The sequence below is a fragment of the Mustela putorius genome, unplaced genomic scaffold, assembly GCF_011764305.1.
Source record: "Mustela putorius furo isolate JIRA1106 unplaced genomic scaffold, ASM1176430v1.1 tig00003898_pilon_pilon_pilon, whole genome shotgun sequence".
NCBI lineage: Eukaryota > Metazoa > Chordata > Mammalia > Carnivora > Mustelidae > Mustela > Mustela putorius.
The window spans coordinates 8,713,800-8,730,761 of record NW_025422047.1 but is presented as its reverse complement, the minus strand read 5'-3'; the positions used below and the strand labels follow the sequence as shown (position 1 = coordinate 8,730,761).

Here is a 16,962-nt window from a genome sequence, read left to right as displayed (position 1 = left end):
CCATCGTGGGAGAATAGGAGACTGTGACCCTGACCCTCCCCCCACCAGGAGGCAGCCCTGTGTGAGCAAGCGAAGACACTTGGGGGCCCCATCGTGCAGGATCGGCTCCACACATTGTTAGAGCATCGGGCTCAAGTGAAGGACCTGGCAGAGAGCCGGGGACAAGCCTTGAACACCTGTCTCCTGATGACTGGCTTCACCAGGGCTGTGACCCAGGTCAGAGGGCCACCCCCAACCCTGTGCCTTCTGCTTGGGCCACATTTTACAGGGTACCAATGACCTTCACCTTCCCACGCTCCTTCAGGCCTCACCACACCCCTGTGATGAGAACACTGAAGTCTGGAAGGTTCAGTGGATTTCCCAGTGGCCTTGCTGGGACCCAGAACATTTGATTCAAAGACACTGTGAACAGAGATCCTGCTGCTTCCTGAGCCCATGAGGGCTAGGTCAGAGAGAACCAGGGAGGCAGAGGGAGGGAGCCAAGTATCCTGAGAATAGGCCAACTTTCCCTCCAGAGGCCCTGTCCAGCCCTACCCTGTGGCTGGGGACAGGGCCAGGCCTGGAGCATGTCCTCTTGGGCTAAAGCACTGGATGGCATCTATCCAGCTTGACTTCACCCAGCCCTGGGGGGCAACAGTCCACTCCCTGCGCACAGCTGAGAATGAGTGCGTGGGACATCCCTGGGGACTGAAGCAGAACCGGCATAATGAGATTCATGACCCCAACCCCCACCAGGCCCAGGACTGGATTGAGGAGCGAGTCCGGCAGCTGAGAGAGCCAATCCCTCCTGGGGACCTGAAAGATAAACTGAGGCTCCTGCGAAAACACCAGGCCTTCGAGGCTGAGATCCAGGCCCACGAGGAGGTCATAACCTCTGTCACCAAGGTAACAGGCCCTCAGCCCCAGTCCTACTCCAAAGTGTGGGCTCTTGCGTGGCCAAGGAGGAGGGTTTCAGGCAGGGGGAGGGGTGACAGGTAGGCAAGATCTGTGGGTGTTCTCTCTCCCAGGATGGCGAGGCTCTCCTGGCACAGAGCCCCCCTCAGGCAGGAGAAGTCTCCCAGAGGCTGCAGGATCTGCAGGAACACTGGCGGAAGCTGAGGCAGGCAGTGGCTCTCCGGGGCCAGGACTTGGAGGACAGGTGGAAGTTTCTGGAATTCCTGCGGAGAGCTGACCTTACAGATGCCTGGATCCAGGAGATGGTGAGACCCAGCCGGGCAGGGACAGAGCTGGGGGTAAGGCTTCGGGGCTGAGAGATGGGGACAAGGACAGGCCTGCTACTCCCCAGCTCCCTGACAGGCGGGAGCCCCAGCAGACAGTTGCCCCAACACTGCTCCAGGAGCTGGCTGCCCTGGTGCTGGGGCTCAGAGCGCCATCCCAGACCCTCACCCCTTGGCCTCTGCAGGAGGCGATGGTGAACCTGGGCGAGCTGGGCCAGGACCTTGAGCACTGTCTGCAGCTCCGCAAGCGTCTCCGGGAGCTCCCAGGAGTCTGGGCCGAGGTATGGGGTCGGAGGGAGGAGGGGGAGACACAGTCAACCTGTCCCCATGGGGGGACAGAACTGCTCAGAATAGTGAGACAGCATGGGTCGGGGGAGGGCTCCAGCCACTGCCCCAGGCTCACTACGTGCATGTGCTTGGGCAGCCCCCTCATCTCACCAAGTCGTAGTTCCTACGTCTTTAAAATGGGGATAATGCTGGCTTCCTAGGTAAGAGAGCCAGAATGAGTGGTGGTGGTCACATGAATTGGTACTTGTGCTGAAACTGCCAGGAACTGTCCTCCCCACCACACATACACAGTTGCACATGTGCAGAAACTGACATACTCTGAATCAAACCCGTGGTCGAGTCTGCAGTTAGCATGTCCATCCTGTGCCCCAGTCATATAAGGTTTTACCCTCAGGGGAAGCTGGGGGAAGGGATTGTGTGGCTTCTCGATACTACTTTTATTGTTATTGTTGTTGCTGCAATTTTGCAATTTCCTGTACATCTATAATTATTTCAAAATTAAAAAAAAAAAAAGATACACATGTGCCTGGATGGAGTGGACAATCCAACCGAAAACTCCAGCTGCCCAGAACCTTCATTCAGCTTCTCGGCTTCTTCTCACCACACCCCCACACGCACCCCCAAAATCTCTCTCCTGTGTTCTAGATGAAAGAAATGGGACAAATGTAGTCACAGTCAGGTGTTAGAGACCAAACACGCTCCCTTCCTCCATCCAGTGTCAGCACATACGATTTCTAGAAGGCCGAGGTTCTTGCCCGGAGCTCCCCTTTGGTGCTGGTGGAATTCACAGCCTCCCTGCTGGGTGCTGTGGTAGAGGAAGCACCAGAGAGACTCAAAGAGGAGGGCTCAGATCCTGGGCCTGCCACACACCAGTCGTGGTAGCCTCTGGCTCTGCTCTGGTGCATGCAGAAGGAGAGCGAGCCCCTCCCCTGCCCAGCTCAGCTGAGACCCTTCCTCAGAAGTGCTTGGGGAATTTTAACCAGCTCTCTGAATATGAGCTGCTGTTACTGGGGGCAGGATCCCTGCACTCTCTCCTGCGGCTGGGGACCCCGCCCAGTGGACCCATAAGCCCCTCTCACTAACAGCCCCCGCCCAGGACGCATAGGGGTGCAGATGCTCCTGTACCAGGAGATCCCAGCTTGCCATTTCATTCCACCACTTGCTTTGCTTTGCTTGTCTATTCTTATTCTCAACTCCTTGTGCTTTCTTATCACTTGCTTTCCCAAGCAATTTAACACGCCGTTCCTCATCCTCTCTTGGGCTGAGGCAGACCCTCCATGGGCTGTGACTGTCCGGGTGCCCTCACCCTTCACCCCTGCAGGACACCGTGGATGACATCCACATCAGGAGCATCAGTGACTTGTCCCTGAAGCTCGGGAACCTGGATCCTGAGCAAGTCAAGACCATCCACAAGCGGCGACAGCAGTTGAACAGCAGGCCAGTCCCTGACGGGAACGCCATGGGTCTAGGGGAGGGGACTGGAGGGCCATCTCTGACTAAGCCTTACGCCTCCCTTCCCAGATGGAAGAGTTTCCGTGGCAACCTACTCTGGTACCAGCAGCAGCTTGAGGGGGCCCTGGAGATACATACATTGTCCCGAGAGCTGGATGGTGTCACTGAGCAGATTGGGGAGAAGGTAAGTAGCAAAAGACTGTGGCAGCTGGGGGGCAAGGCGCCCACCCAGAGTTTCCCTTGCATCTTGCGCCCCCTTCTCTTCAGCTTGGGTAGTGGAGGTAGATGCTTCTAGGGGTCCTTCAGGGCTAGGGAGAGGGGTCTGCCAGGGGCTCTCTCGCTATTGACTCTGGGCCCGAGAAGCCCCCATTACAGGCTTGGAGGCTGGCCCACCTGGCTTCTAGAAACACTGTGGGTCAAGAAGCCAGAGCACAGCTCCCCCACATACTCTTCTGTCTCTGGTCCCTGAGCATGGCCAGAGCGCACAGGTGTTTGGCCCCAGAGCATGTCAGCAACCACTGAGAAACGTGGGCTGAACGCTGGCAGGGAGGTGGGGGGCATGTGAAGAAGTCGTCTGCCCCCTCACCACCCAAGAAGTCCCATGCGACACAGATGGTGCCCTGTTCTGAGCGTGAAGGGGCTCTTGCCTCACTCTTCTTACTCCTCTGTTCCCTGCCCCCAGCCAGCCAGGCCTGGCTCTCTGTCCATGCTCAGTTCCCCCCAAAGGAATGAGAGACCACTGAGACATGGTACGTGGAAGCAGCACACAAAGATGATGGGGTCAGAAGAGACTCCATCCCCTGGTCTCTCCTGGGAATTGTTCTTCACAGAAGGAAGGGACCTTGGTCAGCAAAAGGCTTGGGGAAGGGAATCGGTGGGGTACTTGGTTCTCACACAGAAACCCCATGGCTGGTGACCCCTCAGCAGTGAACAGGGAGCTGCAGAAAAGGCAAAACCAGTAAGGTTACATTCCTTCCCAGGCTGCCCTGGTCCAGGCCCTGGACTATGGAAAAGATCAAGAGAGCTTGCAGAGGCTGATCCGGAAACACAAGGAGTTGGAGCAGGAAATAGGCCTCCTCCAGGCCCAGGTGGAGGTACACCTCGTCTGGGGGATGCTGGGCAGGCCACAGAAGGCAGGAGGCCTTCCAGACCAGGGGAGCCAGCATACTGCTCAATGGAGTTGAGGCCAGGGGCCTCCCTCAGCTGGGGCTCCCCTGACTACCACCTACCTCCCTGCCCCAGCTCCTGAGCCCAGCTTTCCCCACAGTCCCTAGAGCGGGCGGTGGGCCGCGTCTGCCAAAGAAGCCCTGGGACAGCCCACCGCCTCAGCAGCAAGCAGCGGGAGGTGACAGACAGTTGGTGGCAGCTCTGGAGGGGGGCCCAGAAGCGGTAAGGACCCCTGGGCCTTTTTCCTCACAGACTGAGTCCTGGGAGCCTCTCTGTCTCCCCCCCTCCCCTTAACCCTGGTCTCCCCTGAGAACATTTTTCCACCCTTCGAATAACCATTGATGTTGTCCCCCTATTAATCCCCAGCCCTGGGCCCTTGTCTGGCCAAGGGGATTCGGAGAGCATTGGTGTGGGTGTGAGGGAAGGAGGGGCTCGGAGGCTCCAGGGCTAGCTGATGAACCCTGCGGGCAGGAGGGAGTCCCTGGAGGCCTTATACGAAGCTCAGAGTCTGCAGGCCGAGCTGCGGCACTTGTCGGTCTGGGCCCAGGGGCTGCGGGCGGAGATGGAGGCCCAAAGCACCCCGAGCAGCCCTGCGGAGGCCCGGCGCAGGCTGGAGGAGCACCAGGAGCTCAAGGTGAGGGCCGGACCCTGGGACCTCATTTTGCCTCTGCCCTGTCCCAACTTTCTCTGAGCCCTTCCTCCCTCACCTGCCCGGGCCTCTGTCCTCTTCCATCTTACCCACTCCGCTGTGTTCCACCTCACGCCTCCTCCTCCCTTGCATGGAGGGAGCCCTGGCCTTGGGGGTCTGAGGCCCATCTTATGACAGGCTGAGCTGGACTTGAAGACAAATCGCATCAGCCTGGCCCGAAGCACCGGGCAGCGACTGCTTGCTGCAGGGCACCCAGCTCCCCCCGACCTCCGCCAGGCCCTGGCTGGCTTAGACCACGAGCTGAACAGCCTGGAAAGGGCATGGCAGGACCACCAGCTCCAGCTGCAGCAGGCCTTGGAGCTTCAGGTAGGCAGCCTCCATCCTGCCCTCCCTTAACCCCACCGGCCCCTGGTCAAAGCCAAACCCCGAGGCCACTGTTCCGAGGCTTTGCCCGGTGCCCAGCGCCCAGCTGGCCCACAGCAAGTCCTGCCGGCTGTGCACGTGTTTTTTCGAGCCAAGGTCTTGGTCCCTGGTTTCTCCTCAGGGCACCCACAGGCTCACTCCACCTACACCGAGGGGAGCCTCTGCTCACTTCCTTTTGCCTTTCCCTTTCTTGACAGCTGGTTCTGAGTTCCGTGGAGCAGATGGAAAGTTGGCTCTGCAGCCAGGAGGCCTGCCCCACTAGCAAGGGTCTCGGGGTGGGTGCTGACCCAGGTTTTACCAAAGCAGCGGCAAGTGCTGTCTGAGCTCCCCAGGCCCCGGGGGCAGGGGAGGGCTCCCCATCCTCTACCATCTGCAGCCCTGAAGCCTTCACTCCTCCATGTTTGTGGTTCTCCTGCACCTGGTGCTCAGCCCCACAGGGAATGTCCCGGGAACTGAGAGGGTGGGCGTGCATCCTTTGACCTGTTCTTGCCTCCTTCCCACGACTTCTTACCTCTGCCCTCCTCATGTCCCTCCCCCAAGGTTTGCTCTTCTAGCCACCATCCCAACCCCTGTGGCTGGCGAGCCTGATTCAGGGGGGGTCTTAGAAAAATCAGGGGCCAGCTGGTTCCTTGCTGACACAGTCTTACCAGAGTGCAGAGGCGGGGGTGTTCCTGTTGGGTGAAAAAGCTCCATGTGCCCTGAAAATTATGACCCTGACACCATCCTCAGTACCTCCCCTGGCTAAGAATCACTGTCCTAAAGCCAAACACAGCCCTGAGACCTCAGAGGGATGGGTTTGGGCAGAGGGCTCATCATGTGGGGGAGTGTGGGTGGCATGGCCGGCAGAGAGATTGGGATGGGAGGGGCAGCCCCACGGATGGTAGTGGCTTCCCTGCTCCTGCCAGGACTCTTGGGCCGCTGCAGAGACCCTCCTGAGGAAGCACGAGGTGCTGGAGCGGGGCCTGGAGGCTCAGGCTGAAAAGATGAGCGCGCTGGAGGCCGCGGCCCGCAGGCTGCACCAGGCTGGGTACCCCGAGGCCCAGGGTGCCCTGGGTCGGTGCCAGGCCATGCTCCTGAGGTACATCTGGTTCTGGGCTGTGGGTGGGGTGGTGCAGCAAACTCCCCAGCGTTTTCTGGGGGCTGAGGTCGATGCCAAGCACCCCTGCCGGCCCAGCATGTGGCCCCCCAGGGGAGATGAAAGGGAGTTGTACCAAGAAACGTGTCCCAGGAAACTGAAGAAGGGGCGACCTAATGGAAGGACCTGGGTGAAAAAGCTCCATGTGCCCTGAAAATTATGACCCTGACACCATCCTCAGTACCTCCCCTGGCTAAGAATCACTGTCCTAAAGCCAAACACAGCCCTGAGACCTCAGAGGGATGGGTTTGGGCAGAGGGCTCATCATGTGGGGGAGTGTGGGTGGCATGGCCAGAGCCCAGTGGTTAAGTGTTCATGAGCCAGTGTCCTGAGTTCCTGTGCTGCCCCCTGTGGTGGGATTTGGGGCACTTGCCTCACAGAGTTTCAGATCTACAAGGATGGGGTAACAACGCCTGCCTCTTCAGATAGTGGAGGATTGAGAAGGTACCCTTGATGTCTTAGCATGGTGCCTGCCATTCGCGCAGGTCAGCACATTTCTCACGCCCATTTATTTATTTTTTTTTAAAGATTTTATTTATTTGACAGAGAAAGAGATCACAAGCAGGCAGAGAGGCAGGTAGAGGGAGAGGGAGAAGATGGCTCCCTGCTGAGCAGAGAGCCCGACGTGGGGCTCGATCCCAGAACCCTGGGATCATGACCTGAGCCAAAGGCAGAAGCCTAACCCACTGAGCCACCCAGGCGCCCCTCTCACGCCCATTTAGATGAACCCAGCACCGCTCATGAGACACCAGGCTCTTCCTTTTTTCCTCCTAAAAGCCTGTCCAATTCAGCTAAGTCATCCAGCTTCTCAGACTTTTAGAGCCAGATGGATGTGGCCAAAATCCGGCTCTCAGGCAGGGGTCTCTGCCTTTTCCAGAGAGCCCACTGGGGTCCACAGTGCTTGTCAGCCCTCGTGCAGGCCCAGAGGGGGGGCCTGGGCCCTTTGCTCCTGTTCCTTGCTCGTGGGACCCCCACCTGGCTACCAGGAGGCCTTTGATGGACAGATGACAAATGCTGGTTTGCTGGTCTCTGTCAGTGCCCTCCCCTCGTGGCCCCCCTGATCACCTTAGATAGTTTCTGGTGGTCTGACTTGCCCCTGGGACAGTGCCACCGTGACCCCTCCCCTTTGGGCTTCTGGCATCCTCTGGGGAGGCGACAGTTCCCATTCCACAAAGCCTCGCTGCACCTCCACCCCCACACCCTTTGGTAGCCCCAGCGGGAGGAGAGAAGTTTCCACTCAACGCTGGTGTGGAGACGACAGGGATGTGGTCAGTGTTAGGGTTTTGTTCCTATTTATTTTTTAGATCACGGGTCTAATCTCTCTTTTTGTGCGTACAGCAATGTATTTGATACACTGGTACAGAGATACACACACACACACACACACACACACACACACACACACATATTTGGGTGGGTACCCGTTCAGAGTCCTTCCTAAGGGTAGTGCATGATCCAAACTAGTGGTTTGGACGCTGTAGTAGTTGGCTACTGTGGCCATGACAAAATCCCACAGACTGGTGACTTCAATGCCAGAAACGTGTTTTCTCACAGTGCTGGAGGCTGGAAGCCCTCAATCCAGACGCTGACAGGGTGGGTTTGTCCTGAGGCCCCTCTTCTCGGCTTACACTCCTCCCCTCTCCTCACATGGTCATCGCTGCATGTGCGTGACACCTGACATGGCCGCTTGGGGGCGCTCTGAGAAGCTCATTTTAACTTCTTTAAAACCCTGTCCTCCGATTCAGTCCCACTGTGAGGTACTGGGAATGAGGACTTCAACTTAAAAATATGGGGGGACACAATCAGCCCCTGATAGGCACTAGTGAAGAGAAGTAGAAGTTCTCTCCTTTCAGAGGGAGCCCGGGGGTCCGGGCCTACTGGTCCAGAGGAAGGGCTGTGGCCATGGGGAGGTACGTGCATGCCCCTGGAGCAGCTCCAGATCCGGTGAAGGGACCTGAAGGCCCATGAGACCCTCTTTCTGGCAGGAAAGAGGCACTGGTAGAGCAAGCCAGGACCCGTCGCCACCAGCTAGAGGAGCTCCAGCAGCTGCAGACTTTCCTGCAGGATTCCTTCGAGGTTCCCGTGGATTGGGGGGTGGTAGCGGTTGTGGTGGGGAAGAAGAGGCCAGCCTTCCTCGGGGCAGCCCAGAGGTTCGGGGGTAGGGGGAGAGCCCGAGGGAGCTGGGCCTGGTCCTCTGTGTATGTGCAGGTGGCCACGTGGCTGAGGGAGAAGCACTCGGTGGCCCTGGAAGAGGGCTGGAGGGACCCTGCTCTGCTGCAGGCCCAGCTGCGGAAGCAACGGAGTCTCCAGGCTGAACTAGATGCAAGTGTCCACCACCACCAAAGGCTGCAAAAGGTGAGGGGACAGTCCTGCAGGCCAGAGAGTGTGGGGAGACCCAGCAGAGCCCTGGCCAGGGCTCTGATCCGGAGTCGTGGATGACCGACACTTATCTAGTCCTTTCTGTACACAAGCACTATGCCCAACACCCAAGGGGAGAGACAAACAGTAGCTTTCCTGGGGCACCCTCTCCAAAAATAGTGCCTTTTCAATCACGTATTGATGGAATAGTTTTTAAAGCCATCTTGGATGGACACGAGGGGACAGAGAAAGGCTGCAGTGAGCAAGCCTGTGTGTAAAGGAGCCAAAGTGTAGCATCTTTGAAATTTACCCTCTCCCACCTACAGAGGGCAGGACCTGACCCCAGGCTGGCTCCCTCTAGCATGAGGTGTCCTGCTAAAAATGTTTGATGTTTGATCTCGCTTTTGAAACAAAATAACTGTTGTTTTCTCCATTCTATGGATAAGGAAAATGAGCTCAGAGAGGTTCAAGAATTCGCCCAGGTCACACAGTGAGCTCACAGGCTGGGGGTGGAGCCCGCGCAGGTTCATGGGCACCAGCCATCCTAAGTCCTAGTGGTGTTCCCTGTGTGGCTGTAGGAAGGACAGAGGCTGTTGCAGGAGGGCCACCCAGCCTCAGAGACCATCCAGGAGCGGCTGCGGGAGCTGGGGGAGCTCTGGGACGAGCTGCAGGCCAACAGCCGGAGGAAGGCAGCCATGCTGCAGGTGGTTTGTGAGGTGGGCTCTGTGTGCCAGGCGACAGGCCAGAGGCGGCGGGGGGTGGTGGTGGTGCTAGGCCTCTCCCCCATGTGCCCACCTCACATTCTGCCCTAGGCCCTGCATCTCCGGCGGAGAGTGGAGGAACTAGAAAGCTGGCTGGAGCCTGTGGAGGTTGAGCTGAGAGCCCCTGTCAGGGACCAGGACCAGCCTGGGCTAGACAAGCTCCTGGGGGCACAGGGAGAGCTGGAGGTCACCGTGGAAGGGCAGGCCAGGCAGGCACAATGGCTGTGGGGCCAGGCCCAGGTCCTTACAGGGGAAAGCCTCTGCCTCGCCCAAGATGTAAAAGACCAGGCCCTGCAGCTGCTTCGGAGGTAGATCGACCTATGTGCCTCCTGCTTGCCCCCTCCCTCCCTGCCCTCCAGCTTGTCTCCTCCGGGCCACCCCCTGCCCCCACGATGAGGGGCACTGAGTGGGTGAGCGCTGGGTTACCATCTGGCCCCCACCCCTGACTGTCCCGTCCCCACCCTCCACCGTTGCAGGTTTGAGTGCCTGAGGGAACCCCTGCGGGAGCGCAGAGCTGCCCTGGAGACCCGGAGCCGCCTCCTGCAGTTCTTCAGGGATGCCGATGACGAGATGGCGTGGGTGCGGGAGAAGCTGCCCCTCGCCACCACCCAGGACTGTGGACAGAGCCTGAGCGCTGTGCGACAGCTGCAGGAGAAGCACCAGGTGTGGGTCTGCTCACCCTGAACCTCAGATCAGGCACCAGTCCCAGCCAGCCAGGGGTGCTGGGATCTCTCCACCTCTGGGGGGCTTTGAGGGCACCCCAGGTTCTTTGTGGGCCAGGAAAGGGAAGGCTTTGGGGGCAGATCTGCGGGATCCTCTAAGGCTTCTAGCACGACTCTGGGTCCCCTGAGGTGGGTCTTCCTCCCACTCCCCAGAACCTGGAGAATGAGATGAGTAGCCACGAGGCTCTGACCAAGGCCGTGGTGGCCGAGGGACACCAGCTGGCACAGGCCGGGCCCTTCACCACAGAGGCTGCCGCCCGGGTGCAGCAGCTGGAGAGTGCCGTGCGCGGCCTGCGGGCAGAGGCCACGCGGAGGCGGCTGCGGCTGCAGCAGGCTCAAGAGGCCCAGCAGTTCCTGATGGAGGTGAGGGGCTGAGGCGGGCACAGCTGGGCCTGAGGAAACCCAGAGTGTAGGCGGCATTCTGGGCTCTCTGTGCGTCCCCTCTTCCCTTGGCTAAGTGCTCTTCTGCGCCCCACCCCCGGAGCTCGTCCTTCTCTGCAAGTCGCCCAGAGCCCTGGATTGGGTGTGATTTTGTTTTGTTGTCTCTTCTAAACCGGTGGTTCTCAGTCATTGCCTTCCATCAGAACCAACTGCAAGCTTTACGAAATGCGGATACTCAGGTTCCATTCCAGATGAGATCAGAATCTTCGGGGTTGAGGGCCAGGCACGGGGAGCAGGGAAGCTCTGGGGGATTCCCACGTGCAGCCAGGGTGCGAACCACAGCTCGAGACCTCAAGGCTGTGCGTGCCCCAAGCTGGGGGCCCCAGAGGCCGTGACCCAGGGAAGACTGCTCTCCCTGCACCTCCAGCTCCAGGAGGCAGAAGCCTGGCTGGAAGAACGGGGCTGTGTCCTGGAGCTCAAGGATGTTGGCCAGAGTGCCGAGGCCATGTGTGCCTTTCTGCGGCGGCTGGAGGCCACCCAGAGAGACCTAGAGGCGTTCGGCTTGCGCATTGAGAGCCTGCAGCAGATGGCAGCCCTCCTGGAGAGCAGGCAGAACCCAGAAAGGTGCGGGGGAGCCCAGCCCACGTAGGAAGGCCCAGGGAGGGCTCTCCCTTCAGAGGCAGGCATGTGAGGCTGTTTTGGCCTAGAAAGGAAAGACTTCAGCCAGGTTGTCCTTTGTGCCACAGCAGCAGGGCACTGGCCCGGATGCAGGCAGTGAGGGAGGCCTACTCAGGGCTGCTGCAGAGGGCAGACGGCAGGCAGCAAGGCTTGCGGGAGCAGCTACAGCTCCACCAGCTGGAACGGGAGGCCCTACTTCTCGAGGCCTGGCTGGCCAGCAAGGCTGCCACGGCTGAGTCGCAGGACCATGGGCAGGACCTGGAGGCTGTCACGGTGAGTCTCTCCTGAGCCTGGGGTCAAGAAGATGGAGGCCGAGCCAGGGCAAAGGAGGCGTGCGTTTGGGCGAGAGGGAGGCGAGGGTGAGAGCCGAAGGGAAGAGGGGGTGCTCTGGGCGGATCCCCATGGTGCCAGAGCCAGTGTCAAGGGATGTCTGCTCCTGCCTCGTCCAGTATGGGTGGGGCGGGGGGTGGGGGGGGAGGGGAACGACTTCAGACAGTGCCAACCCTTTGCGAGCTGCTAGACGTCACCCCCTTGCCCTTCTCTCCCCGTAGATGTTGGAAGAGAAGTTTGATGCTTTCAGAAAGGAAGCTCAGAGCCTGGGGCAGGCCAAGGTGCAGGCCCTAAGGGAGCTGGCAGACTCCCTGGAACGGATGGCACCCAGGTGCACTCCCCAGATTCAAGCCCAGAGGAGTCGCATCGAGGCTGCTTGGGAGAGGCTGGACGGGGCAATAAAAGCCCGCATCCAGGTAAGTGCCCCCCTAGGCCAGGTGAGGGGCAGCCAAGGAGCAGGAGCATTGATGCCTTCTGCCTGGGTCGGAGGCCTGTAGGCCAGCCTGGGGTACGCGTAGGAGCATGGGAGTGTGGGCATGAGTGTGTGTGTGTGTGTGTGTGTGTGTGTGTGTATACGTGTGCACGTGGCGAGAGGGGGCTGCCTTTGATTCCCAGCACTAGGCAGATGGGGACTCCCAAATCCTTGTACCTTCACCTCCCCCCACCCCAGCTCTCTCCAGCAATTTTCTTTCTTGATGGCACAGTTCCTCCTCCAGGGAGAAACAGAAAGCCAGTCTGGCCAGCTTCCAAACCCCTCGGAGCCTCCTCTAAACACAGGCCTGGGGTCTGAAACCACCCACAGTATTGATCTGTCCTCACCCACATGCACTTAACGGTTTCCTTTGCTGCACCCCGCACATTCTCCGAGCTGCCGTGCCTTGTGCAGCCGGGCTCCGTGTTGCTCCCTGACCTTTGTTCTCAGCTGGAGCCGCTGGTTTTCTTTAACACAGGCTGCTCCCCAAGTCCCTGACAGCCCGGGCAGCCTCCTGAATTGACCCTCCCCTCCTAGCCAGTCCTCCCAGAAACCAAAGCCCTCCTTCCTAGGGACCCATCCCCCATGCTTTAGAGCCTCCATTTCCGCCTTTCTCGTGATTTGTAACCAAAGATCCCCTCATCACACGGTGCCCTCCTGAGACCCTATCCCCTCATCTGTAACATCACACACTCATTGAGCACCTGCCACATCTGGGACATTCTCTGTACCTGGTGGTGACAAAGGAGTCACCGAGCCCCATGGTCCTCATTATTTAAAGGGAGGCGGCCCACAAGGCCACATCTCTAGAGAGAAAGACCCTAGGAATGAGCTTAACCAAGAGCAGACCCTCATCCCTCTCCCAGAGCCTGGCCATAGCCCGGGAGGTCCGGGGCTTTGAGCAGGCAGCGGCAGAGCTCCAGGAATGGATGCAAGAGAAGGCCACCCAGACGGTGAGAGATATCTGTGACCATAGCCCGTCATCAGTGCAGACCTTGCAGCAACAGCACAGGGGCCTGGAGGTGAGGGCCCCAAGGTTTCCCTGTGGGTCGGGGGACCCCCCCCACACCCAGAGGGGAGAAGGGAAGGCCTTCCTAGCCCGGGAGTTCTTACCCGGGGTACATGTGGAACACAGTGGAGCTGGCTTGGGAAATCCTGGGAAAGAGGACCCCCCCCCCACTCCACGCAGAGAGGCTGGGGTGCTCCCAGAATGAGGGGCATGCATCAAGTTGTGTTGGGTGAGGCCTGATCAGGTATTCTGGTGGCAGCGGGACCTGGCAGCTGTGGAGAAGGAGGTGGCCCAGGTGCAGATGGAGGCCTGCCGGCTGGGCCAGCTTTACCCTACAGCTCAGGAGGGCTTGTGCAAGCAGCTGGCCAAGGTGGAGGAGGCCTGGGCGACCCTGGACATGAAGGCTCTGGAGCAGGGTCGGCAGCTGGAGCAGGCTGCCCAGGGCCATGCCTTCCTCAGTTGCTGTCGGGAACTGCTGTAGGTGACATCCCGCCCTGGTATTGGCCCAGCTCTGCCCTGCTGGGTGGGGGTCATCCCAGCTCTTCCGGGAGCTGGTCTCCCCTTCCCTGGGCACACCTCAGGCCCTGCTTCTTGAGGCTGCTCTCCCAGACCTGACGGCAGCTTCATCTCCTTGCCCGCAGAGCATGGGCTCAGGAGAAGAAAGCTCTGGTCTCTTCCGAGGAGCTGGCCGGGGACATGGTAGGGGCTGAGCGGCTCCTGGTGCAGCAGGTGGAGCTGGGGCAGGAACTCCAGGAGCCTTGCCTTCGAGCCCACGATGTACAGCAGGAAGGGCGGCAGCTGATAGACAGCGGCCACTTCATGTCCCTGGAGGTAGGAGCACAAAAGGGATGGAGCCCGACTGCCCAAGGCCTTGGAACCCCTAGCAGAAATCTCAGCCCTCAGGAGAAGGCAGGCAAGGAGCAGAGAGAGAGGCCAAGAAGGGAAGGGGAGGGTCTGGGCCTTCCCTGGAGCCCTCTGCTGGCCCCTCCAGGCCTCCTCTGCCTCAGTGCTTCCTCTGGAGCATCTGACCCAGAGCATCCCTTCCCACCAGGTGGCAGCGTGTCTGCGGGAGCTAGAAGGGCAGCTGCAGGCACTCATGGAGGCCTGCACCCTGCGCCAGGAGCGCTGCGAGGAGAACTGGGGCCTGCAAAAGCTACGGCAGGAGCTGGACCGGGCCGAGGCTTGGCTGGCCTCCCAGGAGGTTCTACTGCTGGACCCCAACTATGGGGTGAGCCCAGTCCCTCCACCCCATTAGCCAGTTACACCGACTGGCAGCTGTGGCCAAGGGCAGGTCCTGCTGTTCCTCAGCTCCCTACCCGCTAAACCGGGTTGCAGACCCCGAGGGGAGGCTCTTGGCACCCCCTGGAGCTGGGTTTCACCTTGGCTGGCTTCTCCCCAGCACAATGTGTCCGACGTGCAGCTGCTACTCTGCAGACACCAGGACTTAGAGAAGTTGCTGGCAGCCCAGGAAGAGAAGTTTGCCCAGCTGCAGAGGAAGGCAGGGGTGAGAGGAGGCTGGGTGAGGGTCCACCAGCAGCTAGGGGCCTGAGGGTGGGGGGCGGGGAGGGGTGGGAGCAAGCTGAGAAAGGAGCTGCCCTATGTCCCATGCACTGAGCCCACGGCTGACCCCTCGGTCAGCCTCTGGATGGAGCTGATTCTTTGCCAGGCCAGCTGCAGGGCCCTGTTACCCTCCGACCCGGGAAAGGCTGGAGTCCCACTGTGGACTAGGATGACGGGGAAGTGTCTTAAGCCAGCTAAAGCAGGAACAGATGAAAGAACCATGAGGCTGGGGTTCTCTCTAGGGGAAGGGATTCGGGGAAGAGAGGTGACCTGACCTGGCTCACCTCACTCCCCTCTCAAAGGTGGACCGGACGCTGCTGCAGCAAGTGACAGGGCTGGAGCCCAGGAGTGCTGGCCACAGGCTCACATCCCCCAAGCAGAGGCCCTTTGGAAGCTGGTGGCCAGGAGTACAACTGACGGAGACAAGGGACCTGCAGCCAGGTGTCCCCATTGGGCCACCCATACCCTCTGCCACCACGGTCTCCCTGGAACCTGTGGCCCGGCAGCAGGAGCCCAGTGGGACTGGGGCCACAGGGGTAAGGCCCAGACCCTGCAGCCAGCACTGAGCCCCGGGGTGGGGGGCACTGGACCTAGGAACCGAGAGTCCTCGGGAATGAAGTAATCAGAGAGGGGAAGATTGCTAGCCCACCTCTCAGAGGGGGCCTCTCCTCTGTTTTTGGATGTTTCCTGTGCCCCATCTTGCCCTTTCAGGATGCTAAGGATGTCCCCACCATGGAGGGATTTTTGGAGTTCCAGCAGCAGCTCTGGTCTGCCCAGAGGCAGGTAAGTATGAGAAGGTTCCTTCTCCAGGCAGCTCTCTTCCACAGAACAGCTTGGGCTCAGAAGGGCCACCAGGGCCTGGAGTCTTGACATGGTGGATAATCCCCCACCCCTGTTCTTAAGACAGTTTCATTCTCTTTATTTAAGTAATCTCTACACCCAGCACGGGGTTCAAATTCACAACCCAGCCCTGAGAGCAAGAGTCACACACACTATTGGCTGAGCCAGCCGGGTGTCCCAGAACAGTTTCCTTCTTAAGCTACCTCAGAGCTTCCCCACCCCAGGCTGGAGGATGGGACCCTCCTCCTCCTCTTCCTGGTTTCCCAGCACCTCATTCCCAGGCTCCCTTGGGCCAGTCCAGCACTTGGCCTTGGAGCCTCTGGTGACACACAGGTCTTCGCAAGGCCAGACTCCAGCCTCCCCTCCACACCCAGCTGGTACAGCCTCCCCACCTTCTCCCCACAGCCCTGCTTGAGCCTCTGGGATGGCTGCCATGGGACCCTAAGAGGTAGCTCCCTCAGCCTCTTCTGGGACAAGAGGACAGCAGCAGAGGTACTGGGCAGTGGAAAACATGGAAGACAGAGGACAGGCCCACAGGGAAGAGCGGACATGGCCGCGGTGACCCCTCTCATGTCTTCTCAGAATATGGCCCCGGTGGCCACCCTTGACCTCAGAGGAGCCCAGTGCGAGAGGCCAGGGCACCAGCATGGCAGGAAACACGCCTTCTCCTTAAGGTGAGGGCCATGTAGAGAAGGAGACAACAGCCCAGGGCCATACTGACCCAGCAGGCACAGCCTCCGAAGAGCAGCCCAGGGGCTGGAGGCAGGGGTCCCCTTATGGGTGGCCAAGAATTTTGACCCCTGGCTCCCTGGGTGGCAGGCTGAGCAGCAGGGTGGAGACGCCCTGGGCAGCACCATCAGAAGGGCAGGCCGAGAGCAGGATTCCAGCCTTGAGCAGCGCAGCTGGTAAGCACTGGGGGAACCTGGGGAGGGACTTGGGGTACTGAGTCCCTGGGCCCCCGGCTGCTGTTTCAGACATCCTCAGAAGTGCCATATCTAGTACCTCTCTACTTAGGTAAGTGGGACATCATGTCTTCCCAGAGAACTGAAGGCCCAGAAGGGGTAAACCACTTGCCAAAGATCACAAAGGGCAGGCTGGGCTTGCCCCCTGGCTGCCTCTGGCCCTGTCCCACCCCCCTCGGAATCTCTCGGACTCCCCTTCATGCTCCTTGGCTTTGTTCTGTGACCCTGGGACATTCTCTAACCTTCCAGTCCTCAAAAATCTCTGCAGGCCCTGCCCTTGGGGTGTCCTGTGGACAGTGGCCAAACCCAGCTCCAGCAGGAGGCATGCCTGGAACACACCCCTGCCCCAGAAGTCTCTCATCACTGTGGTCAGACGGGCTCCATCCAGAGACCATGTGTTCAGGTCCTGTCCTCAGGCTGCTGTGAGCCCCGGGTGGGAGTCCCTCACCTGTTCCTCCCAAGCTCTCGGGGTTCCTGGCTCCCTTCCTCACAGTCTCTGGTCCCATGGGAGCCGAGCCTGACCTTCCAGCATCCCAAAGGCCTCCTGAGTGTCTTCAG

At 59.8% G+C, this 16,962-nt stretch overlaps 1 protein-coding gene across 1 annotated transcript in view; it reads left to right on the top strand.

Moving 5' to 3' along the window:
* Positions 1-16,962, top strand: part of SPTBN5 (spectrin beta, non-erythrocytic 5) — a 46,306-nt gene that overhangs the window by 27,201 nt on the left and 2,143 nt on the right. Inside the window, exons 34-65 of the mRNA XM_045067711.1 lie at positions 49-216; positions 736-885; positions 1,008-1,199; positions 1,403-1,498; positions 2,827-2,942; positions 3,027-3,141; positions 3,938-4,051; positions 4,225-4,346; positions 4,596-4,758; positions 4,951-5,139; positions 5,394-5,471; positions 6,102-6,274; positions 8,317-8,407; positions 8,540-8,686; positions 9,268-9,405; positions 9,502-9,758; positions 9,927-10,113; positions 10,326-10,535; positions 10,981-11,177; positions 11,300-11,504; positions 11,783-11,977; positions 12,900-13,055; positions 13,302-13,519; positions 13,684-13,873; positions 14,094-14,270; positions 14,442-14,546; positions 14,905-15,045; positions 15,314-15,385; positions 15,848-15,934; positions 16,025-16,116; positions 16,262-16,347; positions 16,673-16,807. Coding sequence (XP_044923646.1) covers positions 49-216; positions 736-885; positions 1,008-1,199; positions 1,403-1,498; positions 2,827-2,942; positions 3,027-3,141; positions 3,938-4,051; positions 4,225-4,346; positions 4,596-4,758; positions 4,951-5,139; positions 5,394-5,471; positions 6,102-6,274; positions 8,317-8,407; positions 8,540-8,686; positions 9,268-9,405; positions 9,502-9,758; positions 9,927-10,113; positions 10,326-10,535; positions 10,981-11,177; positions 11,300-11,504; positions 11,783-11,977; positions 12,900-13,055; positions 13,302-13,519; positions 13,684-13,873; positions 14,094-14,270; positions 14,442-14,546; positions 14,905-15,045; positions 15,314-15,385; positions 15,848-15,934; positions 16,025-16,116; positions 16,262-16,347; positions 16,673-16,807 — 4,762 coding nt within the window. The remainder of the gene's footprint in view (positions 1-48; positions 217-735; positions 886-1,007; positions 1,200-1,402; positions 1,499-2,826; positions 2,943-3,026; positions 3,142-3,937; positions 4,052-4,224; positions 4,347-4,595; positions 4,759-4,950; positions 5,140-5,393; positions 5,472-6,101; positions 6,275-8,316; positions 8,408-8,539; positions 8,687-9,267; positions 9,406-9,501; positions 9,759-9,926; positions 10,114-10,325; positions 10,536-10,980; positions 11,178-11,299; positions 11,505-11,782; positions 11,978-12,899; positions 13,056-13,301; positions 13,520-13,683; positions 13,874-14,093; positions 14,271-14,441; positions 14,547-14,904; positions 15,046-15,313; positions 15,386-15,847; positions 15,935-16,024; positions 16,117-16,261; positions 16,348-16,672; positions 16,808-16,962) is intronic.